This window comes from Micropterus salmoides, unplaced genomic scaffold, assembly GCF_014851395.1.
Source record: "Micropterus salmoides isolate LMB-PRFRI ecotype aquatic unplaced genomic scaffold, ASM1485139v1 Ms_hic_scaffold_6, whole genome shotgun sequence".
Classification (NCBI taxonomy): domain Eukaryota; kingdom Metazoa; phylum Chordata; class Actinopteri; order Centrarchiformes; family Centrarchidae; genus Micropterus; species Micropterus salmoides.
Window position 1 is genome coordinate 13132736 of NW_024044348.1, and position 27191 is coordinate 13159926.

The 27191-nt window shown below is 39.9% G+C and overlaps 2 protein-coding genes across 5 annotated transcripts in view; both read left to right on the plus strand.

Moving 5' to 3' along the window:
• The first annotated feature begins 784 nt into the window (after positions 1 to 784).
• itgb6 (integrin, beta 6) lies at positions 785 to 13552 on the plus strand. 3 transcript variants are annotated; one of them, XM_038702155.1, is made up of 16 exons: positions 785 to 956; positions 3130 to 3199; positions 3564 to 3643; positions 3828 to 4026; positions 4123 to 4369; positions 4521 to 4686; positions 4814 to 4975; positions 5127 to 5222; positions 5473 to 5562; positions 6797 to 6931; positions 8309 to 8726; positions 8800 to 9022; positions 9516 to 9610; positions 11499 to 11615; positions 11700 to 11866; positions 12959 to 13057. In XM_038702155.1, the coding sequence occupies exons 2-16, from the start codon at positions 3145 to 3147 to the stop codon at positions 13055 to 13057; spliced, it is 2349 nt and encodes a 782-aa protein (XP_038558083.1). In that variant the 5' UTR covers positions 785 to 956; positions 3130 to 3144. The 3 variants fall into 3 exon arrangements, with proteins under 3 accessions (XP_038558083.1, XP_038558081.1, XP_038558084.1); XM_038702153.1 differs by lacking the exon at positions 785 to 956 and having other exon boundaries at positions 3000 to 3199; positions 12959 to 13552; XM_038702156.1 differs by lacking the exon at positions 785 to 956 and having other exon boundaries at positions 3183 to 3199; positions 3796 to 4026; positions 12959 to 13552.
• Positions 13553 to 14268: 716 nt separating this feature from the next.
• Positions 14269 to 27191, plus strand: part of pla2r1 (phospholipase A2 receptor 1) — a 30760-nt gene continuing 17837 nt past the window's right edge. Inside the window, exons 1-9 of one of the 2 annotated variants that reach the window (XM_038701492.1) lie at positions 14269 to 14983; positions 20370 to 20750; positions 20954 to 21127; positions 21844 to 22008; positions 22407 to 22520; positions 23441 to 23590; positions 23916 to 24110; positions 24222 to 24385; positions 24731 to 24841. In XM_038701492.1, the coding sequence (XP_038557420.1) occupies positions 14839 to 14983; positions 20370 to 20750; positions 20954 to 21127; positions 21844 to 22008; positions 22407 to 22520; positions 23441 to 23590; positions 23916 to 24110; positions 24222 to 24385; positions 24731 to 24841 (1599 nt within the window). In that variant the 5' untranslated portion in view covers positions 14269 to 14838. Of the gene's footprint in view, positions 14984 to 20369; positions 20751 to 20953; positions 21128 to 21843; positions 22009 to 22406; positions 22521 to 23440; positions 23591 to 23915; positions 24111 to 24221; positions 24386 to 24730; positions 24842 to 27191 lie in introns of those variants that run through there. The other variant, XM_038701493.1, reaches the window with a different exon arrangement.

Consider the following 27191-nt stretch of genomic DNA (forward strand, 5'->3'; position numbering starts at 1 on the left):
TAACCCCGAAATACCAGCAAAATTAGTGACATTCCCTTCAGCGTCAGCTGTACTTTGTGTGCTACTTAGCAAATGTTAGCATTCTAACACTCTAAACCAACACTGTGAAAATGGTAAACATTATACCTGGTAAATATCATATAACATGCAATCATTATGACTATGAGCACTGTTTTTTTGTCTAAACCAAGTCTTGGGATATAGAGGGTTTCATTATGTATGAATTGTAAAGCACTCTGATATAAAAATATAGATATTTTTGAAATTATTTTATAGTGTAGGCCTAAACTCTATTATCTTGTTCCACTAACTAAGCATTTAAACCTGAATTCCAGCCATACCAATGTAAGAAGGAGGCTGTATTACAGCACTCCTTCTCTTTGCTTCCTCCTCCTCCCTGCAGGCAATAATTGAACTTGCACAAAAATGCACACATGCTCACAATCCTAACGAATCAAAAAGACCATTACTCAATCAGGCGTGTTCCTGTTCACACACACTTTTGCCTCTAGAGCGCAACACTAGCACATCAGTCAGGTTGTTTGTTAATAAAGAAGCTGGCTCTTGTGGAGGTCTCACATTCAGCAGTTGTTACTGTCACTCATTATCATCACAGGCTCCCCCTGCACACACACACACACACACACACGAGCAAGTTGGAGCCTGTACAAGTACCCACACATGACCACAGTATGCATGCACACACACTCACTCACTTTCAAATGCACACACACACAAAGGCATGAGCCAAGGAGCATGGGCAGCCGGGTCACCCTAGCGCCATGCTTCATAAAGGGCGCCGTTACAATAGGTTTACTGTTACTCTGACCACTGCCTGGATACAATAGGACTGAATGTACTAGCCTGTTGCTTCTCCTTTCCTCTTCATTTTTCACTTGATGACAAGGAAGACAGACTGAGACGGGACAGCATGTTATCAGAGGACGCCCCTGAAGGTGAGTTGGCTCATAGCAGGGTTAACATATACCTCCATTTCTATGCAAAGTGAATGTGCGGTGCTGAGAGAGAGACATGTGGGAGACTAATTTATGCATTGCTGAGTTTTGATGAGACTGATACTCTTTAAAAATCATGTCATGAGATGCTTCAAACACTACTGTCAGATGTGTTTTCAGAGTGTCCCGGGATCCAAACTGAAAGGCAACAGGTTTGAAATTTGGGAAGCCAGGCTAAGGTGTGAGTAATGGTATGGCACAACTGTGACACCTTGAGCATCTAATTTACTTAATCTTACTCTCATAAAGGACATAAAATGACCATAGAAATAAGACATTACGAAAAAAAGGTGTGTGATTGCATCATGCTAAGATATTTCTTGAGAAGTAACGAGTAAGGAGAAGAAGAGGAGTGAATCAAATCACAGGTAGATTGGCAGACAGAAAATGGAATGAATTGAGCCAAAAGAGGTATAAATGAAATGGCAATTTAACAAACCAACACTTCAAGAAGGCTACTGGGTAAGGTGGATCAAAATACAGAGAGCTGAGGAGATGCCACTGAAAGAAGAAAGAAGGAGAAGAAGAGGGGGGTGAGAGAGATTAGTACAAGAAGAGTGGAGGTGGGGTGGGGTTTGGGGTGACAGATGGGACTCACCCAGATCCAGAGGGGTGTGGTGATGAATTGTGAGATTCCTGTGAGTTGGGACAAGCAGGGATATTTGCACTGCAGCTGTCAATAGCTCAACACCTACGCAGCTCCACCCTCCTCCCCCTCAAATTATACACACACACACACGGTCATATTTGTGAGACACACTTCTTGTGAGACAATGACAATGATTCACGTTCTTGTGTTAAAGATTAACATATCTCCTATTATGGTGTCTGGGTAATAGGGATATACAGGCTATATTTGCTCATGGCGTCGCCTGTGACTTTATGGTTCCTCTTCGGCCACAGTTCAATGATTAAGTGGTTTTATTAGCGTGTAGCTTAATCCAAGCCTATTACATCGATGTAGTGAGGGTATAAACTCTAGTAATGTGGGCACCACAACAATACAAGTACAAGTACAGTAAGTAAACTTAATTTCTATAGTTATATAAATACCACCCAATACAGAGATTTGTACTATGGAAATATTGTGGCTAATATTATTACTTTTCGACTACACTTTTCTATCTGTCTAATACAGGCTCACTTGTTCAGTGGTGGCAGAAGTTTTTAGATCCTTTACTTTACTACTTTACATACAGTTGAGTAGTTAAGTCCAGTGGTTTCCAACCTTGGGTTTAGGCCCCATGGGTCATGGTTAAATTTGAGGGGCGTTAGATGGTCAAAGAGGGTGAGAAATATTGTTCTACATCATACATTTGTGTTGGTTTTTCTCAAATATGTGCGTTTTTGTGAAATACTGGATAGTTTTACCTATTTGCGACTCATCTGTTATTTAAATGAAACCACTTGAGAGGTTTAGAGGGGAAATGTGACTGGTCATACTCCAAAAAGGGACCCACTGATTCAAATTTTAATTCCCTCTATTTATATAAACTACAAGCTATATGTTTTAACATGAAAAATCTGAATCTGGAAAGTATTGTTAAATAAAGGTAGTGAAGTAAAAAGAACAATATTTCCCTCTGAGGTGTAGAGGGGTAAAGTGGTATAATATGGCACAATAAATGTAGTCTATTTGGTTACTTTCCACCAGTGCACTAGTTCTACACCTGATTAACATATTTAGGTATATTAATATTCGTTGTATTATATTTTTCTGGTATTTGTTTTGGTGTTAAAATTTTTTAATCTGAATAAATGTTTCTTATCTCTGACCATGACTAAAGGTCATGGGAACAAACCTGATTCATAATCAGACTTTCAAAATTAAGGATGGAAAACATGAGTGAGCGGTCAGAACTTCAGCATGGGTTTATTTTCGCCTCGCGCCCTCCTCGCTTTCTCACCTTGACGGAAGTGAACATAAAAGGCTGCGCAGGTAAAGGCAGCCACTCCTCCTCCTCCTCCTCCTCTATCCAGGTAGTGCGGGACGGCAACGCGCTCCTCTCTAGTCCACTTTCGCTCGAGGAGAGGAGGCATGACGCTGGATATGTTTCACTCTTGTAAATATGAGACAACTTGAAATATTCCTCTTCTGTTTCCTCATAACCAGTAACCTCACGGACTAATGGGGATTATATTATTGAGCCTGATTCTTCGGTACTGGATCAACACCGTGGAGGGTAAGTAGGACCGTTGGTCGCCTTGAAAATCAAGGGCAACACGTTTAGCCTATAATGTGCAAACTCAACCATAAATCATGTGTTGGTTTTTATGACCACTTAATATGTTTTAATGTAAAATGACTTTTTTATTTAAGTGTTTTATTATTTTTAACTGCACTCTTAATATTTAAAAGAGTTATACATGTTAATATCCTTTATTACACCTTAAATGTAACTCTTTATTTTCCTTCATTTTATCAAATCCCAAAACACCATGCCTACTTTTAAAAATCCAAATGTATTTCCTGGTGAGACTTTTAAATGTTGCAAGAAACTCTATTTGACATGCTGACTCTGTGCTCTGGGTTCATGTGTACTGCAGGATCATGTTCAGCCGGCAGCGCTGTGACTTGTGATGAGTGTCTGCAGCTCAGTTCTCACTGTGCCTGGTGCACACAGGAGGTAAACAGCGGGGGTTGCATGTATTAAGACATATATTATGACATGGCTTGTTTGGGTGTTTTTGCGCCTGATAATAAAACTTTTTTTATGTTTTTATGTTTTTTATTTTATGGCATACAATAAAACAACATCAATCTACCATCTGCAAACAGCACAAGAAGTGACTTTTTTCTTCATCTCTCAGAATTTCACAGACTGGTTTTCAGTCAGTGAAAGATGTGACACACTGGATATCTTATTAGAAAAGGGATGTGTCCGGGACCAGCTGGAGTTCCCTGTTTCCGAAGGCCAAATTCTGCAGGATCGCCCACTCGGGAGGAAGACCGACGGCGCTAACAGTACTCAGATCTCCCCACAGAAAATGGCACTCAAGCTGCGACCTAGTACGCAAACCAGTACATTTTGATTTGATGATTTGCCTCCAGAAGTGGTTCCTAAGTTTCAGACGGAAATAAGGTGTTGATTTTGTTTTTGCACAGGCAGTCAGGTTACTTTCCAGGTCAAGATTCAGCACACAGAGGACTATCCTGTGGACATCTACTACCTGATGGACCTGTCAGCGTCCATGATTGATGATCTGAAGATGATCAAAGACCTAGGCTCCTCTTTGTCTAAAGAGATGTCCAGCCTCACCAGTAAATTTCGAATGGGCTTTGGCTCTTTTGTGGAGAAACCAGTACTGCCCTTCATCAAGATCACAGAACAAGATCTGGCTAACCCCTGCAGGTACACAATGAATATAAAACACAACCAGAGACTAAAGCAATGACCTCTTTTTTGATGTTTGTTTTGAGGCTGGAAATTTCAGAAATGTCATTTGGTATCTCAAAGAATCTCATTTTTTAAATCCTTGTTTTTGGCTTCTGCTGTGTTGCAGCGGGGTAAGCTCAACCTGCCTGCCAACGTTTGGCTACAAACATGTCTTGTCTCTGACAAACAGCACTGACAAGTTCAATGAGATCATCAAAATGCAGCGTGTATCTGCAAATATTGATGTGCCTGAGTGTGGCTTTGACGCCGTCATGCAGGCAGCTGTTTGTGGGGTAAGATTTTTTACATTCAATTTCGAAAAGATATGAACTAAGATATTAGTTTGTTTGATTGGTCAGTTGAGCTATTCACTGATGATGTAAAAAGTAGAATGCGCAACATATATGTGTCTCCTGATAGGACAAGATAGGCTGGAGGAATGACTCGATGCGTTTGCTGGTGTTTGTCAGTGATGCTGACTCACACTTTGGGATGGACAGTAAGATGGCAGGCATCGTGATTCCCAACGATGGGCAGTGTCACCTGGATGTCAACAATGAATACTCCATGTCCACAGTGCAAGTAAGTCCACAGAAGTTCTTTTATTTACCTTTTGGATTATGCATCCTGTTATATGACGTCATGACTTTCATTTCATTAGTCAGCTGTGAATGAATTGTCACTGCCTTACAGTTCATTGACATTTATTGACATTTCACCATTTCTTTCCCAGGAGTATCCAACTCTTGGTCAGTTGATTGATAAGGTTGTGGAGAACAATATCTTACTGATATTTGCTGTGACAGCCGAACAGAAACATAACTATAAGGTAACAGCTTCTTTCCATAGATGTATTAATTTATTTTCTAGTAGAATAGGTCTAAACTAGAAAATTGAAAATTGCAAATGTTTGTGTGAGCGCAATGCTTAGTGAGGTTTGCATATTTATTCATAGAGCCGCATTCTCATTCAACCAGTTAGAACTAGTCCTCTTTTTCATACTGGAACAACGTGCCAAGCCTGCCCACATTTGTAACAGTGACTTTGCTGTCTTTCTGTTTGTGTTTTTTTTCTTGTAGAACTATGCAAATCTCATACCTGGCGCCACAGTTGGAGTCCTGGCGACAGATTCGCGGAACATCCTGGAACTGATTGTAACAGCATACAAAGTAAATAAACAGTCATGGTGATCTGGAAGTGCGAGTAGGCTTTGTGTGAAGGCAGTGGTATTACAAAATGAGACAGAAAACACCTGCCGTTATAAAACATTTTAAAAAATCAATGTTTTTAGTTTGAGACAGAGTTTTAATCAAAACACATACATATAAACAAATGCATGAATCAACTCTCCGTACAATTTACTTCTGTTCACAGCTAACAAACAGTAGCTTTTTCTTCTCCATTCCTTCTTATACTCTTGCTTTTCCTCTGTCATTCCTTCTTCTATTAGGTTTTTTCTCTTCCACCCGCTGCTTTGCATCAGCATGTTTGACAGCAAGTCTCTGCTTGTCCCAGCTGTTTGATCTCCTCACCTCTCTGACTCTGACTTATTCCTTCTTCCCCACTCTTTCTCTATATTTCTCTGTCTGTCTACCTCTTGCACTTGGTGTCCTTTTTTAAATCCCACCTGGCGGCGGTGAGCGGTGGCAGATCTGCAGTCCTCTAATTACTTCACCAGTTACGCCGTTGACACCCACTTTTAGTCTCTGCCACGTTAACAATGCTGAAGAGAGGGGTCCTTCTTATCGCACTGATTATGGATAGTTGTGGTTCTTAAGGGAAATAAAAAACAAACAGAGGGATATTTAGTGACAGAAGATAAGTATTTATACTTCCCTGCAATTTTGAATTAATGTTTGTTTCTTAATGGATAGATATGTTAGCCACCCCACTTTAAATACCATGCAACGTGTTTATTGAATGACAGATAAGTCTTTTGAATCTGTTTTACCTACTTAACTTGAATCCACCTTCAAATTGGGTGAATCCCATAAATGTCTTACCCTCCTTGGCAACACTGAAGACAGTACAATTACAGGCCTACAGGAAACACACAATTAACCCTCTGTTAGCACCCAGACAGTCCGTCACAGAGTCCATTAGTCAGTCAAACATAGTATTTCCTCCTTCTGAAGTTAACTGTCACTTTTTCCTCAGGTGTTTTTGTATAGCCCAGCACACCTGGGATGATGAATCACCAAAAAGAAAGAACTAAATAGGAAGTTTCAAACTCTCAGCACGCTACAGGTCAGAGCAGGGCTAAAGTGTAATGCCACTTCATGCTAATAGAAGTCAGTACATTGATAATTGCGTCTTGGTGATTTTTGCTATCTTAGAGAGCACCAGGTCTGGACTGCCAATTGCATTTACATACAAGGTGCTGAAATATGTACTGTTTTCCAGGAACTGCGTTCAGAGATTGAACTGGAGATCCTTGGAGACACAGAAGACCTCCAGATGTCGTTTACAGCCATTTGCCCAAATGGGACCATCCTCCCTGATCTAAAACGCTGCTCCAACATCAAACCTGGAGAGACGGTCGGTTGTTTTGCTCTAAATTATTCTTTTTCTGTATTTCTATAGTGCCTTTCATACAGGCAGTTAAATATGATTTATAGACTGGCAAACTAATGAGTTTAAATTCAGCAAAAAGATAAGAACAGTTAAATCATTGGACAAAAGTAAAATACTTAGAGATAAAAGATGTACTAATAAGTGAACTTATGTAGGTTTTAAGGTTATGTTTAAATACATCTTCCGGTTACTCTCAGATCCCATTTGAGCATAAAAGTGAAACACTGTGCATGAACCAAAAGCTTTGTGACAGAGGACTTGCAGGGCCTTCATGGTTCATACATTAAAGGCATTTCAGAGAAGACTACTGTGAGACCATGTGCTTATTTATGGACTAGTTAATAGGTGTAATGTGTGGTCTCCTTCTGGTCCTAGGCTGGTAGAGTGCTGAATATATTCTGGCTTCATGATGATGTGTTTGGGTAGACCAGATATGAGTGAATTATAGTAGTCAAGCCTACTAGTCTGTGTTTCTCAGAGACAGAAATTGTCACACTTTAGGTATGTTTTTCAGATGATAAAAAGGCAAATTTGAAGACAACTGTAAAAAAAAGTTCAAAGACGAAACCAATGTTTCTTGTGTGTTTTCTAGCTGTGAGTCCTGGAGCTTTATTCTTTTTAAGAAGTAAAAGAGCATCATTTGGTTCTGTATGGTTTCCTGTATGATCAGGACACACCACCACATAAAGCTGTACAGTATGCACTCTCAGAAAATGGATTGAAATTGATCTAGTTTTATGGTTTTTCATTTTTCATGCAAAATGTCAAATGTTCTCTAGTTCTAACTTGTCATATGTGATGATTTGCCTGGGTTCTTTGTCTAATCTGGAATTTCAACTTTTGAATAAAAAATCTATTTGATCTACTGAAGCTGTGGGAATTTATAATAGCAAGAAAATTTGTGATTTTGTGTTTGTAGGCCACGTGTGTGTCTGTGGCTCTCTTCTCTAAAATAAATCTTATTTAAAAATTGGGTCAAACATACAAACACACATTTTTTAAATAGGATAAAACATTTGCTAAAACAGCTGGGCACTGTAGTTTGTTTTTAGCAAAATGTTACTCAAAGAGGAGCAAACAGTGCATTTGTTGGGTAATATTTTGAGAGGCAGATTATTGATAGGAATGGATTCAAAATGAATAACAGTGCCCATGCTTTTCATTAAAGAAAGGAAAATGTCACCATGCGTACCAGTGATGCTAAGTGATTTGTCTTTAATAGATTTTGGACAACAGAGCTGTACTACACAAAGGAATACATTCTATTAGGCGTTGGTTATACAGGCAGAACTTGTTATGATCAATTTATAGTTTTCTCAAGACTTATTCTTTGCTCCTTAGGTAGTATTCAACGTGTCTGTGGAGCTCCCAGGATGCCTGTCAGGAGTTCGGCACTTCTCCCTCAAACCGGTGGGTTTACAGGACAGTTTGGAGGTGGAACTGGAGTCTCTTTGCTCGTGTGACTGCCGGCAGCCTCCTGAAGCAAACAGCAGCCAGTGCACCGAGGGCCAAGGGCATTTCCAATGTGGCATATGCGTGTGTCAGCCGGGGTTCCTGGGAGCGCAGTGCGAATGCAATGAGGAAAGTGCTTTGTTGAATAACTGCCTTGCAAACAACGAGTCAGAGATATGCAGTGGTCAGGGGGAGTGCTACTGCGGACAGTGTGTGTGTCATGCATCCAGCTTTGGACGCATCTATGGACCATACTGCCAGTGTGACAATTACTCCTGTGTTCGCTTCCGTGGGGAGCTCTGTGGAGGTGAGTGATACATATGAAATCAGTCACTTGTTTTTGTGTTGAGCCTGTGACTTTAGTGGTTTTGTGTTTGTAGGCCACGGAGTGTGTGACTGCGGGGACTGTCGCTGTGAAAGTGGGTGGACAGGGGAGTATTGTAACTGCAGCACTAGCGTTGAGGCGTGCACGTCAGAAGATGGCTCTCTCTGCACCGGCCGGGGAAGATGCGAGTGTGGCCAGTGTGTCTGCTCTGTACCTGGAGCATCTGGGGACAAGTGTGAGAGGTGCCCAACATGTGGAGATGCCTGTACCTCTGCAAGGTGAGAACAGATTCGTGCCATTAGCTCTTTGACCTGCAAAAGGTCGTAATGTAGAGGTTATTGTCGACTTTTCCTCTTTTAATTGTTGTTTCTTTATGTGAAAGATTTTTTTTTTTGTCTCCTTATGCCACATGATCTGTCTGTTCTTTTGAGTACAGGCATATCAGGTTTTTGTCCCCTTGTTCACATGTGTCTACACCTTCCATATGACATCAAAAGACAATTAATGTCCTCAAGAAAGCAAGAGATTTCCTTTCTCCATTGTAAAGCAGCTGTCAGGGATGGTGCCATTTGATACCACTGTTATTAGGGAGACGGGTGATGGAGAGTGAGTGAAGCCTTGGGAAAACTGTGATAAGTGACCGACACTGGGGTTTCTTTGTGCTCACTGTGTCAGTGATTGAAGCCTCATTAAACATTAGCTTCCCAAGGGGTATTGTATCGTCGCTAAGGAAAACCTGACCTTTTGTTTTTCTACTTGTTTTAACACCAGGACCTGTGTAGAGTGCCATCTGGAAGATAAGAAAGATGCTGAGGAGTGTGATCAAAGGTGCAGCGTCCCGAAAATTTCCATCAACACAACAGCAGGTAGCGTACGCCCCAAAAGACTCATTCTGTATCTGAGAACCACCAGAACAGCTTTAAATAATGTCATTATTACAGTTTCTCCTTCTTTTCTGCACTAATCTTATTGGTTATGTCAGGTGTAGGGCTGAATATTGTGGTTCAAAGCATTAACAAGACATTAATATAGATATTTTCTAACATGGATATATTTCACAATATGTTAATGCATGAAAAAAGAATTAATCACCAATTGTGTCTATTTTTAACTGAGGCTTGGTCTGAATCATATGATAGGATTTTGCAGAGATTTGACAATAACAATAAATTATTGCAAAGCTCTTGTCAAATATATGTCAGAATTGTCAACTTCAGATGGTTTGTAGTGGATTTTAAAAAGGTCTGATAAACTAAAAAGTTAAATAATTTATTAAACCGTTGATGAAGGATGCTGGCATTCAAATTAAAGGACAATACCGTGTTGTTTTTTGCGTTTTTTAGCCCGTTACTACAATGAGCATGAATTTGATATTACTGATCTGTTTTGTAAAGCATACCATATGTTTTTACATCGATTTATACTTTGCACGCAGCCACGTATTACAGTTCACATCAGTGTGAAAATGAGTGATGTGAAATGATACTTGAAACTCACAACAGATAGTCCATGTATCTCAGGGAATATTTTGTTCCCTTTCATGAACATCTAATGTACATTTGGGTGGGGACTGTTTTTTTTTTTGTTTGTTTTTTTTTTATGTGTTGCTGCCTTCAAGAGCTGGTGGGAACCTTCAAAATCTGAAACTTAAGAAATGTCTGCCACATAGCGACCATTGTTAAAAAGAGTGCATCATCTTTTTCACAGCATCCATGTTTACTTATTGCTTGTCACCCAGGTTTGATCTTTTGATAACATGCAATAGCTAAGCATGCATAGCTTTTTGCCAGCCAAACTCAGATGTCAGGGTTTCTTGGAAGAAATTAGCATTGAAGGCAAAAGTCCTTGACATTGATAAACAAAACAAAAGCCCCCTAAATCTGCTCTCTGATGGATCACCAAGCTGGATCTCTGCCAGGTTTCAAGTCTATGAAAATTGATATTGGCACTGGCATGAAATGAAATCACTGGATACCTGGAAGTAAATAACTTATGACATGATTTGAAAAATCAGCAGGAAAGGTCTTTAATGAACTAAAACAAAAGGTAAGCTAAGCCTCTTGAAGTTAAAATGTTTTTATTTTTTTTTATTAAACAGCTTTCAATGATAAGGAACCTCTATACCTACAGAATTAAAGATTTTTACAGGATGTGCAGTGACATAAACACTATATAAATGTACCATAACAAAGACTGGCCTCCTAGTGGGATCACTTACCTGTGTTGTTCTTTGAGTGCAGTGTTTTTGATAGTGGTATCAACATAGGGCCATGCTAAGTTTCCCCACGGGTCAGAGATTTTTAGGAATGCTGACCTGCTTCGACTCGGGTATCCCTCTGAAGCCTGTACCCCCCTTCTCTAATACAACACCATCCATGTCTATTCAGGCAGACCTGGACAATGGGGAACATATTATTTACCTTGTCGTACAGGCAGAGCAATTGTAGTGCATGTGAATAGTCTCGTCTTCCTTTATACAAGAGATTATTTTAAACCCGCTATACTTGTGCAAGCTGAGAAGTATATCTGATTATCACAGAGGATTTTCAGGCTTCAGATGTGAAATACAATGGCATGGTCCACACACACACATGCACATACACCAGATTGTAGTCTTTGATATGGAAATCACACTGACAGCACAACAGAGGCGAGTATATCCTTTTACATTCTCAGTACAATGTCAAAAGGGAAGATGATATACGATGTATTCATGCCTTCCTTATGGATATGTATGTTCTCATTTTCACTCAGATTATGACAAGAGCCCTTCTATGCAATGCACGATGATGACGGAGAATGAATGCTGGATCTCATTTAATGTGGTAGGAGGTGAGAAGGGGACGACTGCCTACAATCTCCAGATGTATGGTATGTTTTACAACAACATACAAAACATTTAAAACAAAAGGGAGCTCTGGGGTGAGTCTCATCTAATCCTCTGTCTTGCCCCAGGTTGCCCGGAGCCACCCAACATCCCCATGATTATTCTGGGGGTCTCCCTTTCTGTTGTGTGTATCGGCATGATCCTGCTGGGTGTGTGGAAGGTGCTGGTGTCGGTCCACGACCGTAAAGAGGTGGCGAAGTTTGAGGCTGAGAGATCAAAGGCAAAATGGCAGACGGTGAGACCTTAAAAGTCATCATAGACCTCCAATATTGGTCCAAAAACTTCATACATATTTTTATTCAGTAGTTTGGTTCACATACAGAAACAATGGCAATCCGTTGTTGCTCAGTTTAACAATTATAAAGTCAAAAGACCTATTAATCGTGTATCCACACACAAAGGGAAAAAAGGGGGAGAAAACAATTAGTCTAGGTCAGGAGTTTTCAAAGTCTGACACTGTGGGCCCCCCTCAGAGAAGATTGAGACAAGGCCTACAACACCTGTCTGCTCCACCTGTCTGCTCCACTGTTAAATAAATGCATATATTTACATAATGCAACATGAAAAATTATCAATGCTCCTATTATTATTATAGGTTAGGGGGATAAGTTTTGGAACTACGTGCGTGCAGATTTTACTAAGTTATGACTCCACACAAACGGCAGCGATCGGGCTTTCACCTCAGGCAGTATCAACTCTTAAGCGCCTCCCAGTGAGAACAGCTCTGCCCTAACCCATCCAAAAAGGATGCAGAAGTTCACAGTGTCACCCACATTCTTTCACATATCTACGTATGTTACAGGTGTAAAATGTATGGTCTCATTGCCACATATTATCCAATTAAGAGACACTGAATTTTCTCTTAACATTGTTAATTAGGTCATCAAACCACATTTTAACAGTAGGGATAGTAGATTTGTTCCAATATGTGAGAGTATATATGTTTTATTTTGAGTCAATCCCACTTACACCGTCCTGCTGTTGTAAATAGTCGCCAACAAAAGCACTATTAACTTCTTTTTGAGTTACGTTTGCTAAAACCCAGAATGTCCAGCTGATTTAGGCTTTATGTAGTAAGTAGGAACGAATGGGCTAAAAGCCACAGACAGGCTGGTATTTAGGGAAGGAATAACACATTGTTGGTTTTGGTTTTTTCCTCGTTCCGTGTAACAAATATAATATATATAAAATATATAATATAGAATATCCTAGCTTTAATGTCCTGGTGACAATATTCTAATGATCTGTTGTTCCAGCTTGTTAATTCAAAGTGATTATGAATGTTAACTGCTTCATATGTTTGTATTTTTTCATTGTCTTTCTTCAGGGGACCAATCCTCTATTCAAAAGCTCAACGTCTACATTCAAAAATGTAACTTATAAGAACACAGAGAGAGAAAAGATTATTACACTGGATCTCTACTGACTGGAGGCAAAGCAAACCAACATCTGAGTGCACTTAAGTTTGTGTGTATGTATTTGAGTGAGAGACAGAGAGAGAGAAAATGTTGTACTAATGTGTTTTTGTATGAATCTATGTGTTGATTCAGAGATGTTAGAACAGTGTTTACACTGTGAACAGAGAAACACTACATGATGAATTTGCTGCTGTAGAAGTGCACTGCCAATGTACTGTTAAACACTGCACTTTCATGATGCATGATTTTACAAACTTAAACAAATGTTTGTCCACTGTAACATGCAGCTTGGAAAGGAGGAGTCTACACTACGAGTGGTCTACTACTGAAATAAATATTTGTTTTATTCTAATGAATGTAAATATACAGGTGGATGATTATGAATTTTTTAAAATATTGTATTTGTTTGTTGTTTTATTGTAAAGCAAGGCTGAGCCTTTGATGTTGATAAATGAGGTTTTTTTAGTGGCATGGCACATTAATAAAGTTGAATTTTGACTTACTGTGGAATGATATTAACATTATAGTTCCCAAATCCCCTGGCAAATATATTGATTACATTTGCTTATTACTATTTTGTTTACAGTGGGACATTCCATTATTCTCTCTTTTCTGGCCAGTGATGGAAAAGTAGGAAAGTGCATTTACTTTAGGTACTTGTACTAGAGCGTTTCCATTTTCTCCCACTCCACTCAAGGCTAGATTATAAACTGGACAAACTTCCCAGGGACCTGAAAATACCAGGTTCACCACATGGCACTACTAAAGTACAAGATTAGCTGGGCGGGAATCTATCTATCTATCTATCTATCTATCTATCTATCTATCTATCTAAGGCTAACCTCATAATATAGGCTACTTAAAGTTAATTAGTGATGCATTCATGTGTTCCTCACTATAATGTGGCAGCTAAAGGTGGAATTCTGATTACTTTAAAACTGGGTAGCTTAATCCATGATAATGCATCATCATTTAGTTGATTTATATTGTGTATTAATAATCTAAATCTGAAGTAGTAACTGATGACAAATTATATGTAGTGGAGTAAAAAGTAGAATACTGGCTTCCAATATGTAGTGGAGTAGGAAAGTAGCATGAAATGTAAAGAACATGTTGTTAGATAAACTTGCTTTATCAAGTAGTTGGAGACAACTGTAGTCTAAAGCCTCAGTTTATTACAAATGCATTTGGGTTCATCAAGCATCAAACAAAGCAGAACAACATACTATGTGTGAGTCTGACCTTTATTCTTTCAGTGAAGGTAGACTTCACCTAGGCCTATCAGGCAGATACTGAATGTAGGGGTGTGTGTGTTCTGTTAAGTCCTCAGCTACAAGATCATTCTGTCAGGTTTCGTTACTATTTTCTCAGATAGAAGGTAGACAGAAATAAGATAATAAGAAATGCAGCTTATAGCAAAGTTAAACTGAGGTCATATGCATATTTTCACGTCACATATCACAGTAATTGAGTAAATGTACTTACTGACATTCCACCACTAACGATGTGTTTTTTTGTTTATTTATTGGAGCCCTTTTGTTCAGTCTAAAAAACGTTTTGTGGCACCGTCCCAGTGAAAACAGTACGCGGTATGCAGCTCGCAGACCGGAGAGCAACAGCAACAGCAGCTCCTCCGTCAGACGTGACGTCGCTGGTCCCCCGCTGAAAAACTTCACTCGGCCGAAGTTTTCTATGTAGGAAAAACAACGAGCCACAAAAATACTCTCTCAGACCAGGAGACTCGGAATGTGCGGACATTTGCACTTCAACATTGCATCCCGCCGTAGAAATGTTAAGACAGTTGTTTCGTTTCGTCGACTCCCTGGCTGTTGTGGCGACTATTTGTGCAGCAATGTTGTTGGCAAAAAGCTGCCTGTGTGTCACCGAGGAGGACGATGAGGTCCTGGAGAAAACCCAGCTCATGGAGTTTCACAGTAAGTCCATTCATCTGGATGCATCTGCTGCTCGGTGGTCCTTTCTATAATGTGAAAGACCTCCAGCAAAATACGCCTTACATCTTTATAGGATGTTCTTGTACTTGTTCTAACGTTAACTACTGGATAGTGTGTGGGGAGATGAGAATAATTAGGGCCCGAGCACGACCGTGCGAGGTCCCTATTGAAATTGCTCGGATTATTTTTTTTTTTTTTTTTTTTTTTTTTTTTTCTGCAAAGTAGGCCCAAATGACATGGCCTAAACATACTCGAAAACTCACCAAAATTTGCAAACATGTCAGAACCGGTGAAAAATTTCGTATTCTACAAGTTTCGCACATGGGCGTGGCAAAATGACTCGCTAGCGCCACCTAGAAAATTGGAAATGATTAGCCCCTCGTTCACGTTCAACCTACATGTACGAAATTTTCTGGGGACATGTATCGTATCAAGACGCACAAAAAAGCCTCAAGAACCCATAGCCTAAAGTCAACAGGAAGTCGGCCATTTTGAATTTTATGGCCATTTTTGGATGATTTACATACTTCGTACTTTAACGAACTCCTCCTAGGGATTTAGTCGGATCGACGTCAAATTTCTGCTGTGCCTTCTAAAGGCATTGACGATGAAAAGTTGTGCTATTTGCGCGTTTTCGTCAATGGGCGTGTCCGTGGCGTCGATGATTCGCAATGAAACAGGAAGTTGTTGTAACTTCAGTGTACATGCTCACATCCAGACCAAACTGTACATGTAGGATGAGAGTCCCGCCCTGAACACATGTACATGCCGACATTCACCCACAGTCATAGCGCCACCTGCTGGCAACAGAAAGTGACCTTTAACGAAGCAGCCCCCGCCGCACGTTTCACCTACGTGCACGAATTTTCTGTGGTACGTGTATCTTGTCCAGACGCACAAAAAAGTCTCTTGGAGCCATAGCCTAAACCCAACAGGAAGTCGGCCATTTTGAATTTTACGTCAAATTTTGGATGATTTACACACTTCGTACTTTAACGAACTCCTCCTAGGGATTTAGTCCGACCGACCTCAAATTTGTGCTGTGCCTTCTAAAGGCATTGAAGATGAAAAGTTGTGCTATTTGCAAGTTTTCGTCAATGGGCGTGTCCGTGGCGTGGCGTCAAAGATCAGCTCTTCGCCATGACACGGAAGTTGTCGTAACTTCAGTGTACATGCTCACATCTGGACCAAACTGTACATGTAGGATGAGAGTCCCGCCCTGAACACATGTACATGCTGACATTCACAGACAGTCATAGCGCCACCTGCTGGCAACAGGAAGTGACTTTTAACGAAGCAGCCCCCGCCGCACGTTTTACCTACGTGCACGAATTTTCTGTGGTACGTGTATCTTGTCCAGACGCACAAAAAAGCCTCTTGGAGCGATGCCCTAAAATCAACAGGAAGTCGGCCATTTTGAATTTTACGTCAAATTTTGGATGATTTACACACTTCGTACTTTAACGAACTCCTCCTAGGGATTTAGTCCGACCGACCTCAAATTTGTGCTGTGCCTTCTAAAGGCATTGAAGATGAAAAGTTGTGCTATTTGCAAGTTTTCGTCAATGGGCGTGTCCGTGACGTGGCGTCAAAGATCAGCTCTTCGCCATGACACGGAAGTTGTCGTAACTTCAGTGTACATGCTCACATCTGGACCAAACTGTACATGTAGGATGAGAGTCCCGCCCTGAACACATGTACATGCTCACATTCACAGACAGTCATAGCGCCACCTACTGGCAACAGGAAGTGACTTTTAACGAAGCAGCCCCCGCCGCACGTTTTACCTACGTGCACGAATTTTCTGTGGTACGTGTATCTTGTCCAGACGCACAAAAAAGCCTCTTGGAGCGATGCCCTAAAATCAACAGGAAGTCGGCCATTTTGAATTTTACGTCAAATTTTGGATGATTTACACACTTCGTACTTTAACGAACTCCTCCTAGGGATTTAGTCCGACCGACTTCAAATTTGTGCTGTGCCTTCTAAAGGCATTGAAGATGAAAAGTTGTGCTATTTGCGAGTTTTCGTCAATGGGTGTGTCCGTGGCGTGGCGTCAGAGATCAAGTCTTCGCCATGACACAGGAAGTTGTTGTAACTTCAGTGTACATGCTCACATCTGAACCAAACTTTACGTGCTTGATAACTCTCCCACCCCTCTATGGAGGACCGATCCTGACACAGTCAGAAATAAATACAGAAATAAATAAATGCTCAATAAACAAATAAGCTTCCAATTAAATACACAAAAAAATAAAGTAAATAAATAAATGTTGGCAGTAATTAAATTATACAAGGAGACATAAATGTATATATTTAATTAGTTCCTTTACTTATTCACCTTTGTTATAATTACATTATTTATTTATTCTCTGTTATAATCTTCAACTTTATTTATTACTAATTTTTTTAATGTATTTATTTATGTGTGTGTTTTAATATTTTTGTCTGTTTTATTCTTCCTTTGTATTTTTCTACCTTATTTATTTTCACCCATGGTATTTATTTCTGCCTGTCCTTTTTAAATTTCTGTCTCATTATGCAAATGAGGAGGGGCTGTGTCTCAAGGGGTCATCTTCTCTGCTATTGGTGGACCAGTCAGACAGGAGAGCTCCTACTCTACCTGCAGAAATCAACGATCTTGCCCCTCACACAGTCAGATGGCTTCCTTCAGTGCGCTGAGGTGTTTAACAACTCTGAAGACAATACTACCAGCAATTTCTTCCTTCTCTTTTCACGTAGACGCTCCGACAGACAGTGCTTTCAGTTTGCTGCATGCATGGACACAGAACTGCGGTATAGGGAGAAGCACACGGTCAGCTGGCTGCAGCTAAATCTGGAGTGCACTCGTATTCAATTCTGTATGGTAAATTCAGTTTTAACGGAGCAGAGCGAGCTGACAGGCAGAGTTAGAGACTTTTTCTGTCCGTTTCTCTCTTTACAAAGACGCATGTTGCAGTCAGAGTCTTCTCTGACATACAACACAATTTATCAAATTACACATCGGATATACAGTATGAAAATAAGATTGATTGGATTATACTCACAGGAAGTATAAAACCTGTTACATGCGTCTATTAAAAGTAAAGTAACACAAAAATGTCAGGGAAATTACTTTACTTAGATTTCAGGACTGCAGTTGTACATTTGAAATACCTTCCTACCTTTCTGATAGGAAGCCTTCTTGAGGTGGTATAAAACATTTCTTCATATATTCTGATTTGAGTTGTGGACAACTATGACCACATGAATTAAAAAAATTAAACATTTCACTGCCCAAGTCAGCTATAACACGAGTCTTGTTCATTAGACTACATGCTGTACAGTATTTGTGGACAGATTTTGTCCCAGGATTTATTATGCATTTCTTCTTCTTCGTTGCATGGTTTAGAATAATAAGGTGAGAAATGGGTCTGTTCTGAGTTCATCCTGCACTGCAGCAGCTAATAAAGTCCATTTAATCCCCAAAACGCTTTTCTTTTAGGCAGGCTGGAGCAGAAAACAACTCACCTTTCTCAAGTTGTACAGTAATGTCACATGTGTATGAAGGTGGATCAAAAGAGCTAATCTTAAATGTCAAAGTGGAGAGGAGCCTAGTAGGCCTATTTATTTTCATTCATTACACAATATGAATAAGCTATGCAGACAGTTGTAAAGAAAGAACATCTTTTTCTTCTGTTCTCTACTTGTTATAGTTACACAGTATTAGGGGTGTGGGCTGTATTAAAAGTATCCACTGTTCTCCCATGCTCTAACACACAGTAACGATGAAATGTGTGCTGTTCTCACATTCTTCCTCTGTATGTACACATAAACAACAAGGCAGGGAAATATAAAAGGAATTTATTTTATTGTTTGGGTACATTATTGTTCAGTGTACATGTTCACATCTGAAACAAACTTTACGTGCTTGATAACTCTCCCACCCCGCAGACATCTACACGTCAATACCGATTTATATTCATAGCGGCAAGTGCTATGTAGCTCCACATAGGGGACACAGGAAGTGACATATAGTACATTCATGCGGCGTCGGAAACGCGTAGGAAATTCACAGCCGCACCGGCAGAACTCCAGAATGTGCAACTCGGCCGGCTCACGCGCGGACGCGCTTACAAGTGCGAGGGCCCGCCCAACGCTGCTTGCAGCTTTAATTATTAACATGTTCTCATTGTGCTGATTTGCTGTCTTGCGTGTGAAGCGAAGGTCATTGAGGTTCCACTATTCTCCAGTGTGTATCCACCAAAACTACCTTCAAGTCCCCTAGTGTCCTCAGAACCACAGTTTGAGCCACTGCTGTAGCCTGGCTCACATTACCAAAAGTGACTTTCATTATCTGTAATGAAGGAACACCCAGAAGCTGAATGGAAGCTTTTCCATTGTGTGCAAGTTAATTTTGAAGCTGTCAAGGTTGTTTGTCTCCTAGATAATCTCATTCTTGAAAATAAACATTATTAAACTTCAAGCGAAATTTGAATAAGGAAAATTCAGATGTTATTTATCATGCATCTCATACTGAACAGCAGTCTGGTTAACACATAATTATGTCTGCAGTATGGCTTAAATGATTAGTCAATTAGTAATCTAGTTAATGACAATTATAAAAATCTGTTAATTTATCAATAAATAACATTCATTTTCCAGCTTCTCATGGATAAGGATATTTTGCTGATTCTGTTTTTATTATTGCATTAGAGTTGATGCCAATTATGATATGATTAGTCAAAGGGATAGAAAATTAATCAGCAACAATTCTGATAATAATGGATTGTTACAGTTGTTCAGTCAATCAAAAAAAGGCTCAGATGAACTGGTTCAAGCTGGTTTTATCTGTTCAGTATAATTGTAAATTGAATACTTTTGGGTTTTAGACAAAACAAGCAATTTGAGTGTGCTGACAGTGTGAGAAAAAAACTGTATATATATACTTATTTGTTTAAATCTTAGCTGATTAATTAAATATATGATCAAAAGATCATTCAAAATGAAAATAAATAGCTTTCAAATTGCATGTCACCATTATCATGATACTCACATTGTCCACATCAGATCAGGCCTCAAATACACAATATAATGTTGTGTGTGTAAATTAGTGTATTAGTATAGTCCATTCTAGTAAATACAGAAGAATATCCAGACACTGAAAAAACAGCCCCACATGCAACAGTTTTGATCCCAGGCCTTCAAGATCATCTCATGCGGGTTATACAAACTGTTATTTGTTTTGGAAGATAACAGGTTCCTTCACGCCTTTATCTAGCTTGAATGTTGCTCCATTTTGGTGGTGAAACATCTAAAAAAAAAAGTCCACTGTCCAGTCTCTATGATACACATTCACTCCCTAACTTCCTCCCCCATGTGTTTCCAGAAAAGGGTATGTTCATCCTGGAGAGTGAGCCGCTGAAACGCTGCATCACCGTGGATCGCTCTAACCTGGTGCTGGAGGACTGCGAGCGGCCCACGCGACGCATGCTGTGGAAGTGGGTCTCCCGACATCGCCTGTTCAATTTGGGCACCAGCATGTGCCTGGGCCTCAACATCTCGGACACAACGCAGCCTCTTGGCACGTTCGAGTGTGACACAACCCTCCCTGTGCTGTGGTGGCGTTGCAGTGGAAACATGCTGTATGGGGCATCCCAGTGGAGGGTGGCTGTGGCCGGACGTTTGGTGGTGGTAAAGAAAAACTCTTATCATGAGTGGAAAAGGTACAACACGCCCAGCGAGGGGCCTTGCTCATATCCATATGAAGGTAAACACCTAAAATATCCTGCATGTTTTAGGGCTGAGAGATATGGGTAAAAAGGTTATCACGATAAAAGAAAAATTAATATCATTCGATATCGATAATTATCACGATAAATGTCACCACAGCAATCATTTTAGTTACTCTCTGACTTGTCTGCACAGGACCTTTGTCATTTCAAATTATACCTGCTGTGTTTTTATTTGCAGATATCCACACTTTGTTGGGAAATGCACATGGCATGCCCTGTGCTTTTCCCTTTAAATACAACAACAAATGGTACTTTGAGTGCACGACTGAGGGGCGTGAGGACCATTTGCCGTGGTGTGCTACCACCACCCGCTATGATGAGACTGAAAGATGGGGCTTCTGTCCTGTGCAAGGTAAAATGAACACAAGGACACACCAGAGTAAGAAAGGAACTGAAGTATGTGGACACCTCCTGTTTCAACGTCATAATGCCCCAAAGTGAGGTCCATATTGAAATGGTTAGTTTGGTGTGGAAGGACTTGACTTACCTACGCAGAGCCCTAAACTCATCCCTGTCCAACACCTTCGGGATGGAACTGTGAGTCAGTCCTTATCACCTAACATCAGTGCTCAACTTCAGTAGTCCTCCTGTGGATGAATAAGGGGAAATCCCTGCAGCCAGGTTCCAAAATCTTTCCAGAAGAATGCGAGCTATTACAGCATCATGGTTTTGAAAGGAAATGTGCTTGAATCACATAAGGGTGTGATAGTGTCTTTTTACTGTCCTCAAATAAACCATACATTTTAAGATGTTTAAAGTATATTTCTCATTCTCTCTCATATCTATACTGTGACTTATCCAATAATGACAAAATGCCAAATAATCAGCTCAAATTTTCTCAATCAGACCACAGTGAAATTCTTGGCATTTTTATCATATTAAACAAATAAAATAAAAACACAATATAATGCGAAAACGTGTTCTTATTTTTCAGTGACATTTTGCTGTCTTCTCAACATTGTTGACCAAGATGCATACACTTCTACCCACACCTGGAGTCTTGTTCATAGTGACTCATTTCACCTCTTTCCTTATCAGTTTCCTTTTTATTCATGGCCTTATTCATAGATTCCAGTTGTGAGCATTTCTGGGAGTCAAACCAGGAGCTGCGGGCATGTTACCAGTTCAACTTGTACACCATCCTAACCTGGAGTCAGGCGCTCTCAACCTGTCAGGCACAAGGTGGAAATCTGCTCAGCATCACCAGCATGGCAGAGCACAGGTACATCAGAGGTAGGCATCTGGTAGAAAACACATAGGGACAATAAAACTGCTGAATGAAACATCCACCATGTAATTGTCCCTGTATTGCATCCACTAGAACTACACTGCACTAGTGCTAGAATCTGATGTTTATATTTTTCTTGCTCATTGGGACAGGAGGACTATACCGATTCTTCATTCATACAGCTTCACATCAGGTTGCGGCCTTGCCCTCCCTCCTTTTCAGTTATTGTTCTGTTATTGTTCTATCACTCTGTGTTTTTTTTTATCATTCTGCTGTCCAGATTATTTATAAATCACACAGTGATGTGTGAGACTGGCGGACTATTAACCAATTACCTATTTTCCAGTGGAATTAGATAAGATTTGTTGACAACTCATACATTTGTGATTGTATCTTGTGGTAGATCGACTTGCAAGTGTTGGAGCGATGGTGTGGATTGGGCTGAACCACCTGAAGGATGGGCAGGGGTGGCAGTGGTCTGATGGAGCGCCTCTATCATTGGTCAATTTCACCACAGGTACTGATCATTTGTTTACTCCAGGGCCAGTGAGAGGACAGTGTCTGTTTCATGAGATTTTAACATGAATATACCAAGTGTGTAATACTTACAGTACATTCATGATTTTTTTGTTTGTCAAAGGTATTTGCAAACAGCAGGATTATATTGTAGTTAAATTGTGTGGAATGCATTTGATGATGGCTCATTAGCTCAGAAATGCATAATGCAATAATTTCACATCCAGTGTACCGCAGTCATTCTCAGCTGTTAGTTCAATATACCTTATGTAATTTAATGAGAAATGTGATCTCAATTACCTCAATATGCTATTTATTCAATGCATGTACTGGAATTTGTATTTGTATTTGGAATAAATGGTGTTTGTTGTAGTTTTAACAATAAAGATTGTTAGACTTCATTGATTCAAATTAAAAATTCCTCTAACAATGGCTGCAGCCAACAAATGTGAAATACTAAAATTATGGACCGCTGTGAAAACATTTTACCAGATCTAACTTGCCATTGTTTTGCATAGGATATCTAGTATCTCCCTCTTCATATAAAATATTATTTGATGTAAGTTTTATATAAACCAAAGGAAGGAAAATACATAAATAATTACATTTTAAACTTGATTAATTGAACAAAAATATACAAAATACATATATTTTCATAGTCCATATAACGTAACATTAATAATATCTTTCTTTGGCGTAATCACAAGGCTTAGTAGTAATTTGTATATTTTGTCACCTTCATCAAATGTGCAAGATTAGTTTGTGGCAAAGGGAAGTGTTACCACTTAAACGCTTTTTAATAACATCAGCAAAAAATAAAAAAAATAAAAATGTGTATATATAATATAATATATTTACACAAATGTCAACAAAAAACAAAGGTTAAAAATAAAGCTGCTCCCATCACTGTGTTCCCATCAGTTCTGCCTGCCAGCCCGCTACAGGACAACCGGCAGTGTGGAGTTTACAACTCAGCCTTTGAGGGACACTGGCAGAGTCTTTCCTGTGAATCTGCTCTGCCTTACATCTGCAAGAAGACACCTAATGACACCCGGAGAGCTGAGCGATTAGGTGAGAGCATATGCACACACATCGCATGAACACCTGCCATGCTGACTGCTTCCCTGCATCTTCTTAGACTATGGCAGGGATAAATTATGAGTCAGTGCAAAATGCCCATAGACTGTATATGGAAATGCCACAAGAAGCTTATTTAGTTCTTGTAGCTCAGGCCTCAACAGCTGCAATGCACCTGGGGTGTGAACTTTTGAACTATCGCGCTGTTGGCGGCTAGACATGAACAGTGCCTGCTGTGAATCTGTGTTACAAAAATTTGCTCTTCTGGTCTGTCCTGTTCTGATTTCTCCTCCCATCCTGATTCTACTTTCTCTTACAGAGGATTGGCAGTATATCCACACGGAGTGTGCTAATGGATGGTGGCCTCATAATAGTTTCTGCTATCGGATACTGTCAGAAGCAGAAGCAGGAAGCTGGGAGGAGTCTTCCCGGGCCTGTGGCTCTCAAGGGGCAAACCTTACCAGCCTCCACTCGCTGTCGGAGGTGGAAATGCTGCTCAACCTTATGGCTAACTGTAAGGAGCATCATGCAATACATGAAGTTTTGTTTGTTACAGACACTCTGAGGATATACCATGGGAATACTAAATACTGTTTTCTTTGTGTGAATACCTTGGTGCGTGCAGTTTCTGGGGAGAGTATGGAGGTGTGGATTGGTCTCTGGAAACAGGCATTGTCGCCAACTGTAGAGTGGTCTGATGGCTCACCAGTAACTCTCACTCTCTGGCACCAATATCATCCCTCTCACAACCTGACGGATGCAACACTCTGTGCCAAAGCAGACAGGAAGGTGGGAAACCCTGTGTTGGTGCTTTTTTATGTAAAAACAATCTTGAAGCTCAATATTAAAGATATTTTTTGATTCATTGATAATTGGATGGCCTATATGCACATTACAGCCTAAGGTGATGACAGGTGATCAATAGTTCAACCCAAAGAAATGTACTATATTTTAAGACAAGGAAAAGTACCACATTTCTTATTTGAGTAGCAAGAACCATCAAACAACTTTAATCGAATAATGATTAATCACTTATCAAAATAGTAGTTTTACAAATGAATGAATTTATTGTGTATGCTGTAATGTTTCTATGCATTCATCGGGTGTTGCTCAAAATGTAAACGTCTTTCTCAGGAAGGTAACTGGCTTTTAGCGCCATGCGATGAGCGACTGCCTGCTTTGTGTAGAAGAGAAAGCCAGAATCCCGTTCATCATCTTGGAAGCTGGGATGAGGGTTGTCCTGAGGTAGGAACATGAACACACAAGTACATATATCCAAGTCAACATGTACTCGGTGGCTGACGTGTCTTGGAGCAAGACAAGAACGCTCTGTCAAGCACTGTTTTGTGCAGTAACTTTGCCCTGACCTGCAATAACCTCACATTACATTATTACATAACACTTAATATTCTTAATTTACCTCTGATAAGACTTTACTCATAATGTGGCAAAACTCTGGTTTAAAAAAGCAATGGTAACTTCCACAAGCATAAGATGTTTGGTTTCAGGTTGTAATGATTTTCTTTTAACGTATGTATTCCTTTTTGGGGGCCTCCCTTTGCAAGAACAGTTGTGTCTTAAAATCAAAAAGCACTAGTTAAGTACAGTAAAAAATTACCTCATAGATTCTTACATAACTAAATAAATTGCAAGACGAATGGTCTATTTCTGACCGAAATTGAAGTGACTTATTTTTAACCTCGTCAGGCAGAATAGTGCTGTGCAGCGTTATAATAGCTCTACAATCACTCCATACAGATCAGGACATGCACCAGGCGGAGCCACACGCCTGCTGCAGTTTAGCTTCAGAGCAAGGGGCAACCCTTCAGAAGCACAATGAGCTGATTCACTGGACTGCTGCTGACGTATTGTCTGGCATTCGTGTTGCTCCTTGACTCTGTTTACAAGAATATCAGACTCCTGAGTCACCAGGCTTCTTCATACCCCGGTTCATGAGGCCAAAGAGCCCTGAAGGAACAATATCAGTGGACATGCTTGAGCAGTCTCATTCCTGCCACGGTTTTAGCAGACAAAACTATATCTTCCAGTTTAGTCTTTTCACTGTCTGTATTGTACAATCAGGTAACAAATGTAACCATGTTTAATGTTTACCATGGAGTGTGTGATTGTAATTGCGTTTTAAAAATAACTCCAGAAACTTTCGTTTTAAAGAAAGCTTTGAATTTTCATGTCAGTGTTAGTGTAGGCCTCTACACAAGTATAGGGTGGTAGATGGGATATAGGGGTGAAGGGGGGCGGCAAATTGACACCACTTGTCAAAACACCCCCTCCCCACAACCTAACACACAGATTTGCATACACACACATACCTTCATATAATTGCACAAGTTTTAAATAGTATTTCCAATATGATACCTGAGGTTTGGTAATGATGCAAAAAGGCAACTTTTACCTTACCTTGAGTAATAAACATTTTTAGCAATAGTGTGGCTGTGTTTTTTGTACAGGCATTCATTGTTCCCGGAGGAAGAAGCATGCAGAATTTGGTGATCTCCTGACATTTTCTCTAGTTAATTTTTCGGGTTTTGAGTGAAATGTCATCATAGCTATTAGACAGATTGCCATTAAATTTGCTACAGATATTCAAGGTCCCTAGCGGATAAATTCTAATGACTTTAGTGATCCTCTGACTTTTTATTTGAATTTACCCAATACTTTGGGTTATGAACAAATACCTAAGTGCTGACATTCCCATCCTCCTTAGCTGTAAATTGTGTTTAATGCTAATTAGCAAATGTAGTTGCTAACAGACACAGTGAGTAAACAGGGAAAAACTTCAGTATCAGCATGTTAGCATGCCGATGTTAGCATTGTGCTGAAAGCACTGCTGTACCTTAGTGCAGCCTCACGGAACTGTTAGCATGGCAGTAGACTGTTGACATCAAATTTTATATATATAGCGCTTTTCATGCAAAATTGCAATACAATGTGCTAAACAATAGCCTACAATGAAATACAATGGAAATACAATAATATAGAGAAAATTCAAATAGATTAAGGGAATGCTAAGACAAAAAGTTACGTTAAGATTTAAAGGTGTTAAAAGATTGTGATGCCCTTAGCTCATCTGGCAGGCGAGGACTGTAGACACTAATTGCTGCCTCCCCATATTCCTTGTCCTCACCCAGGGAACAACTAAAAGGCCAGTGCTCGGAGGACCTGAGTGATCTAGAGGGAGCATACATAAAAAGCATGTCTAGTCTAGACAAGCATTCAAGCGCGGGTCCATGGAGTGATTTGTACACCTATAAAAGATGTGTTCCCTCCCTCTGGTCTTACTCTTGTTACTTCAAAACCCTTTTTCGTTTAAGAAAAGAAGCAAAGTTCTCAGAAATGTTGTCTAAATGCAAGCAGGTGTACAAGAACTTTGCCTGAATAAAAACACACATTTTGGATTTAAATCAGGATCTGATCAAAGAACACTGTAGGTAAAAACATATTTCAAATCTGGCAATTTTTAGTACTAGACAATTTTCGATAACTGGTGCTTGGATTTTGACAGATTTGTGAACAATATTTAAGAGAAATAGGCCTTTTGTGTACATAGAGATGTACATACATAGAGTGTATATGC

What these genes read in the sequence shown, in the direction of transcription:
- itgb6 (XM_038702155.1), top strand. Translation starts at nt 3,145, where the DNA reads ATGGGGATTATATTATTGAGCCTGATTCTTCGGTACTGGATCAACACC. An exon ending in CTGGATCAACACCGTGGAGG is followed by an intron (nt 3,200 to 3,563) that starts GTAAGTAGGACC and finishes TGTGTACTGCAG; the next exon opens with GATCATGTTCAGCCGGCAGC. An exon ending in GATGCCTGTACCTCTGCAAG is followed by an intron (nt 9,023 to 9,515) that starts GTGAGAACAGAT and finishes TTTTAACACCAG; the next exon opens with GACCTGTGTAGAGTGCCATC.